Here is a 7781-nt window from a genome sequence, read left to right on the forward strand (position 1 = left end):
AATAACACAAACGGCGGCTTAAAGCCGCCGTCCATGTTTTCCTCTCTTTCTTTTCCTTTTCTCTGTGCACCCTCAGTCCACTTTATCTCTCTCTCTCTGTGCACCCTTGGCCCACTCTTTCTCTCCTTCTCTGTGTGCCCTCACGTCCACTCTCATCTTTTGCTCACCTAAAGGGAAAACACAGACGGCAGCTTGAAGCCGCCGCCCATGACCTTGCCTCTATCTGTCGTGCTCCCCCTTTTTCTCTTCGACATTCTCTCTCTTCACTAAAAAGAAAAACACCCCTTCTCCCTATCACCTCCCAATCTCCCTTTTCCATCCCCCTTCTTCTCTCTCTCCATGTCACGCTTCCCCCTTCCCTTTTCTTTTTTTTTCTTTTTTTTTCCGTTTTTTCTTTTGTCCTCTTCTCATCTCCCTTCCTCTCTCTTTGTCACCCTTCCCCTTCCTTTTTTTGTCTTTTCCCCCTTTTGTCCTCTTCCCATCTCCTTCTCTCTCTTCACGTCCAACTACCCCCTTTCTTTTGCGTACTGCGTCATGTCCACGCTTTTCTTCTCTCTCCATGTGATCCCTCATGACCACCAACCTACCACCGTTTTTTTTTTTTTTCCTTCTTCCTCACCCACTCTCTCAAAACCCAATATTGAGCTCTTCATGTTTCTCTCTCTAAAACCCAATAACCAACTCCCTCTCTCTCTTAACCAAATCGCCCTTTTTTTTTTTCTTTTATTATTTTACTTTCCCTTTCTTTCATTCATGCCCTTTTATTTCGTTACTTCTTTCACCTTAATATTCTTATTTCATCTTACTTTATCTAATCTCTTATTTCCCCTTTCATTTTATTTTACTTTATTTTATCTCTATGATTTCTTTTATTTTATTTCAGTCTATTTTATTTTAGTTACCTCTTTTACTTTATTTCATTTTATTTTATCTACTTTTTATTTTATTTCAATTACCTCATTTTATTTTATTTTTATTTTATTTCGCTTATTTTATTTTACTTTTCCCTTTTATTTTATTTTACTTTACTTCATATTATTTTATTTTATGTCTTTTTCTTATTTCATTTTATTTTATTCTAATTCCATTTTCTAATTTTTTTAATTTAATTCATCCCTTTCATTTTCATTTCATTTCATTTCACTTTACTTTCATTTTATTTCATCTTCGACAAGTCAGGGTCTTCAGACCCGCTTGTTTGGACATCTTACGTGTGTGTGTGCAGGAATGCAGAAAAATGACTCAAAGGAGTTGATTCCGAACCAGCCTCAAGCCAGGGAGGCATTCTTCGTGATCTAAAAAGGCGCCCACACGAGCAGCCTGAGCGTGTCACGGACCCACGTAAGGTAGGTCCAGCCTCACGACATAATTCCTCTCTCACTGGTTGGTATTCCTGCCCACATCTTATTTACACGGTTCCCGAGAAAGTGATCTCCAATCCCAAGTCTATCTCGAACCCGGACCCACGCCATTAGTAATCCTGACCCAGAAGTTGAGATTGAGGCACCTAACCAGCTTGATGACTCCAATGGGGACACGCTACCCCATTGTCAACTCATCTTGCTTGACAAGTTCTTTGTTGTTCCACACACATACACCGTTGGGGTTATTCAACCCATATTTCCGAGTTGAGGATTTTATATTCCCCGCATTTGGAAGTCCGTCCCTCGGGGACCAGTTCCGTAAATCTCGTTCCCCGATTTCATTTTGAGCGTCGATTCAATGTCGTGCTCCCGGGTTCTTACTTGGCTTGTGGCAAGGAGGGACTCGTAAGTCCCTAACTCCTTGTTTCTCGTCATCGACAAGCGTATCATTGGTGTCACTTGCACAGGTGGTACAATAGCCGCCTATCACAGCATTCACCCAGCTACCAGCAAGTTACTTGCCGGTCGTCTGGCTCGAGGCAGCCAAAGGGGTCACCCCCCCCCCCCTCTTCCACAATTGGCAATTCGACCGTCAGTGCTTTTGTGGGTCGCCATACGGCCACTCCCCATTTTCCATCACTCTGAACCACCATGTAGCTGGTTAGGTGCCCCGATGTCACCTTCCAGGTCGGGATGACCTGGTGGAGTGGTTCCGGGTTCGAGATAGATCCAAGATCGGAGATCGCTCACTCGAGAACCACGTAAAGAGGACGTGAGTAGGAATACCAACCGGTGAGAGAAGAATTATGTCGTGAGGCGGGACCTACCTCACGTGGGTCCGTGTCACGCTCGAGCTTCTCGTGTGGGCGTCCTCTTGAATTACGAAGAATGCCCCCTGGCCTGAGGCCGATTCGGAATCAACTCCCTTGACTCATTTTTCTGCGTTCCTGCTTGCACACACATGTAAGATGTCCAAACAAGCGGGTTTGAAGACCCTGACTTGTCAAAGATGAAATGAAATAAAATAAAATGAAATGAAATAAAATGAAAAGTAAAGTGAAATGAAATAAAATGAAAAGTAAAGTGAAATGAAATGAAAATGAAGTGAAAAGGGATGAATTAAATTAAAAAAATAAAATTAGAAACTAGAATTAGAATAAAATAAAATGAAAGGTGAAAGACATAAAATAAAATAATATGAAGTAAAGTAAAATAAAATGAAAGGAAAGAGTAAAATAAAATAAGAGAAATAAAATAAAATGAGGTAATGGAAATAAAATAAAAAGTAGATAAAATAAAAAGAAATAAAGTAAAATAGGTAACGAAAATAAAATAGAAAGAAATAAAATTAAAAAAATTAAAAAATTAATAAAGATAAAATAAAGTAAAATAAAATGAAAGGGGTAAAAAGAAATTAGATGAAGTAAGATGAAATAATAATATCAAGGTGAAAGAAGTAATGAAATAAAAGAACATGAATGAAAGAAAGTAAAGTAAAATAATAAAAGAAAAAAAAGGGGCGATTTGGTTAAGAGAAAGGGAGTTGGTTATTGGGTTTTAGAGAAAGAGAACATGAATAGCTCAATATTGGGTTTTGAGAGAGTGGGTGAGGAAGAAGAAGAAAAAAAAAAAAGGTGGTGGTAGGTAGGTGGTTGTCAGGGATCACAAGGATAGATAAGGAAAGAGTGGACAAGAGGGAGTTTGATGATGCGGTTGTATGCAAAAGAAAAGAGGTAGTTGGACATGAAGAGAGAGAAGGAGATAGGAAGAGGACAAAAGGGGGAAAAGACAAGAAAAAACAAAGGAAAGGGAGGGAGATGGAAAAGGGAGATTGGGAGTTGAGAGGGAGAAGTGACATGGCAGCCCGAGGCGGTCGTGTGTGTGTTTTTTTTTTTTTAGGGAAGAGAGAGAATGTTGGAGAGAAAAAAGGAGGGCATGGTAGGTAAAGGCAAGGTCATGGGCGGCGGCTTCAAGCTGTTGTCTGTATTTTCCCTTTAGGTGAGCAAAAGATGAGAGTGGACATGAGGGTGCTCAGAGAAAGAGAGAGATAGCGTGGACCGAGGGTAAGCAGAGAAAGAGAGAGAGTGGACCGAAGGTGCAAAGAGAAATAGAAAGAAAGAGCAAGAATGGACCGAGGGTGCACAGAGAAAAGGAAAAGAAAGAGGAAAAACATGGATGGCAGTTTCAAGCCGCCATCTGTGTTTTTCCTTTTATTTTGAATGAGCAAAAGAGGAGGATGGAATAGGTGGACGTGAGGGTTCACGGTGTGAATGAAGGAAAGAGTGGACTACCGTGAAGGACCATAAAAGAGAAAGTAACTGGTCACGAAGGTGCACGACGTGAGTGAAAGGAAGAAAGAGAGAGGCGCCGTGAGTGTAGAGAAGAGAGAGAGAGGTGTCGTGAGTGAAAAGATGAGAGAGAGATGAGAGAAACATGGACGACGGCTCATGCTACTATCCATGAAAGAGAGGAGAGACGAAAGAAGAGAGAAAGGGTAGAGGATGACATGAGAGAAAGGGTCGAGGATGAAGAGAGAAAAAGGAGGGAGAAGAGAAAAACATGGCCGACGGCTTATGCTGCCGTCTATGAAATAGAGCAGAGAGAAACGAAAGAGAAAATAAAAAGATGAGAGAGAAAGAGAGAAAAGAAGAAAGAATGAGAGAAGAGAGAAAAGGCAAAGGATGAAGAGAGGGAAAGAAGAGAGGGAGAAGTGAGAAACATGGACAGCAGCTTATGCTGCCATCTATGAAAGAGAGGAGAGAAAAGAAAGTGAAAATAAAAAGATGAGAGAAAAAGAGAAAAGAAAAAACAGAAAATAAGAGAAGAGAGAGAAAATAGAGACGGCAGTGAGGCCCACCAAAAGGGGTAGGCCCACGTTGTTGTCCTTGTGAGGAGAGGGAAAGACAAAGAGAGAGAAAACAGCGACAGCAGCGACGCCCGCCAAAAATGGTAAGCCCACGTTGTTGTCCCTGCGATGAGAGAAAAAGACAGAGAGAGAAAGAAAACAGAGACGGCAACGAGGCCTGCCAAAAAGGGTAGGCCCACGTCGTTGTCCCTGCAAAGAGAGAGAAAGAATGAAAAAGAAGAGAGAGAAAGAAGAGAAAGAAAGAAAGAGTGGAGAGAAAGTTACCTTAATGCCCAAGAGTACTGGCCTAAATCTTCTCTCCTCTCTCCTCTCTCTCCCAAGATGTGAAACATGACCCAAAAGCTTAAGCAAAAAACCCAATTTTTTATTGATTGAAGAAGGGTCCTTTACATGAGTTGAGTACGTGCTTATATAGACTGGGGCCCAAACATGGGTGGATAATCAAATTTTGACCTAATTGATGAAAATTAACAATTAAATGAATTAAAGAAATTCTAAGAAAAAGGGGCAAAATGATGATTTTGCCCCTGTACCAACAATCTGTGAAATTCCAAATCAGTCACTGTAATTGTCATTCATCCGTGCGAGCTTTTCGTGGCTGATTCAAAACCCAACTACCATCCGGCCAAAAGATTATTGTATTCTTGATGAGCTCGAGAAGACGGTCGTTTTGGCATCCATTTCGAGCCATGGATCAAAATTTTGAAGCATGATCATGACACAGCAAAACATGGGAACACGTGCAACCTTAGATTCCGCCTGTTTCTCAGTGTTTTTCATCGATTTCTTTGTTGTAGCGTAACGAGCTGGTCACCACGATCATTCTGCAAAAAGAACGGCTCGATTTGGTGCCTGAACCACCATTTTCCAAATTGGGAAATTTTGACCAAAATTTGGATTTTGGTGGCCGGAATTTGCCACTGTTTATCCCCGATTTCTGACAAATCTGACTGTCCATCATGCATGGGGTTCGACCCAGAGGAAGCTCTGGACCTTGTGGTCGTGACGCGTCCGATTACACGTCGATCCGAAGTGCAAGAGCCGTGATGTGGCCATTTGAGACGTGCTGCTGGAAATTCCCTGCTACTTTTAGAATTTCTTGGCGATCTTCTCTCTTCGATTTCTCTCGGCTCGGGCCATGTCATCATGTGTGTCGCATATCAAATCGAGCGGGTCAACGAGACGAACATGCTCCCAAAATTTGAGCTCGATCCGACCCGGGATGAGGAAGATACAACCATGAAATGTTTGTCCCCAAAATGGTGAAGCACAATTTCCATTAATGGAAACTGGTTCACTGAGGGTGCACCGTAATAGTGTACGACCTACCTATTTTAGGTAATATGACCATAACTTGCTTCAGAAGCATCCGAATGCGTCGAAAATTGGTACCCAAGGGTTTTTGAACGTTCTGAATCCAACGGTGGTGATCTAGAGATCATTTGACGCTCCGATTATGGTGTTGTAGTTCAGAGTCCATTTTCAGCATGATAGAGGCAAAATTTCCCAAAACAGTTTTGTCGTCTGCACTGCCTTAAACTCGTCGGAGTGTGACAAAACTTGACAGGTGATCTTAAGAGACCCTTAGCCACGTTCCTGCACATTTTAAGGTCATTCTGAGAGTATTGAAAATTTCACTTCTGGATTAGTGCTTATTGTCTTTTGGCTCCCATAGTCCATAGGTGTTCTGGTACCTGTGGTCCTCGGTCGCGAACTGCTCTCTCCTTATTCGCATCGGGGATACAAGTGTTGAAAAATACCCTCAAATAGGTATACCTGGCGAGAATCAAACCAGGCAGTGGACACTCGCTAAGGAGGCGGCAACCCAGGATGGCCTTTAGCATCTTTCTTTTGGATTGGCTTCGTTTTGTCGGATGGCTTGCTACTACTTCATTGTAACTTTTAAAAAGATGGCTATTTGATTCTACTCTCTCGCCCCCATTCTAGAAGGGGTTTTTGTAAATAGAGCTTCCGCCCTGTGGATAGCCTATACTTTTTGGTTCGTTGTACTCTCTTTAACTATTTATTAAGGTTAACTTCCTCAAAAAATATATTGTCAAAAGTCAATACCATGGGTCCAGGCCATAAGGCCACTCAGTCTTAGTAAAGGCATCATGAAGTAGGGGAGCCACTTGCAAAAAATTAACAAGCATTTAACTGAAGATTTTCAAAACTCGTTTAAAGAAGCCTAATCCAAGTAAATATGCATGGCTGGTAGGCCCAGCTTAATCAATCAGTTTCGACAAAATGGTGGTTCCACTGGGGTTCTCTATAATTAAGAATGCTTATTTCTGATCATATTTCCATCAGAGTAAAAATGTTCCCAAGGTAAGCAGGTATGTGTTTATAATGTGTAGGGAATAAACTTGAGGGCAAGTATATGATGTCATACAAAAGAAATGAATTAACAATTTCAAGTTGATTCTCATGAGTTTGTCAGATGATGACTTCCAGAATTGTTTTCTGTTTGTCTTTTTTTAAAGTAATAATGACTACAGATAATGATTTCCCAGGTTGGAACAGAGAATATTATTGTATTGTCTGTCATCATGTGTAGGAACGATGTTTGTTCAAACGGGAGGTTTCACAACTATAATGGTAAAAGCCCCTCAACTAGGAGTACAAAACAAAGGGCAAGGAAAGCATATAAAGGAGTAAGCAGTGGATTACTTTCACCTCCTGTGTACCAATGGCACAAGCTTGCTAGACATATCTTGGCATGAACCATGACATGAAACCAATTAATATATGAATGCCCAATGGGATAAATATGCACATGTAGAAGGTGTGAAGTTACCACGCATAGACAGATGCTACCCATTACCTTCTTTCAGACTAGACACTCAACTTTGTTGCCACGTTGATAAACATCAACCGACCAAAACAATTATGCAACTTCATTCATACCACAACTGAAAGAACATAACTGATTACAATGCATCTTATCAGTCTTAAATAACAGAAGTACATTAAAGAGTCAGGACTACTTACCATGCCATAGTCAGTGACAATCATGGATATGTAATCCGAGGGAGTTGCATCATAACTGCAATATGCAATGGCATAATCAGTTCAGTTGCAGAAGAATGAGAAAATCCTAAGCATAAGTTTTACTCAACTAATTCAAAGCTTGAATACTCACGTCAAATTCAAAAGTTGTAGCTTTTCATTGTTATCCCAATTCTCCATATGATTCAGGTCCTTCCTACCATGAACTTTCGATATGGCATCCAGGTCCTCTATAAAATGATGGCCCATAACAATATCAAACCAACAGCATTAAACAAATGCCTTGATTAAACACCAAACAGATACTAGTTTGACTTTATGCCTTGATTAAACACAACTTTAGACAAATGCATTGATTAAAGACAAATCATTTGATGCTATGCTTAGAGACTCAGGCCATCTGAACTTGTGTCTCCAACACAACTCAAGTTGCCCGAAGGGGGCCAACAGGTGACATGAAAACACCCTCCTGCCTTTTTTGTGACTTCTTTAACACTGTTTTTTTCGAAAGCATTAAACTGGATCTCAAATTGCTCAAGTCT

At 40.9% G+C, this 7781-nt stretch overlaps 1 protein-coding gene across 1 annotated transcript in view; it reads right to left on the reverse strand.

The window, feature by feature from the left end:
- Window positions 1-7781, reverse strand: part of LOC18431615 (uncharacterized) — a 32343-nt gene that overhangs the window by 23424 nt on the left and 1138 nt on the right. The window contains exons 3-5 of the mRNA XM_088859854.1: window positions 7631-7779; window positions 7373-7469; window positions 7222-7276 (exon numbers count right to left, since the gene is read on the reverse strand). Of these exons, the coding sequence (XP_088715980.1) occupies window positions 7222-7276; window positions 7373-7469; window positions 7631-7779 (301 nt within the window). The remainder of the gene's footprint in view (window positions 1-7221; window positions 7277-7372; window positions 7470-7630; window positions 7780-7781) is intronic.

Source organism: Amborella trichopoda, chromosome 2 (assembly GCF_054954075.1).
Source record: "Amborella trichopoda isolate Santa Cruz 75 chromosome 2, AtrichopodaSantaCruz75HAP2 v2.0, whole genome shotgun sequence".
Taxonomy (NCBI): domain Eukaryota; kingdom Viridiplantae; phylum Streptophyta; class Magnoliopsida; order Amborellales; family Amborellaceae; genus Amborella; species Amborella trichopoda.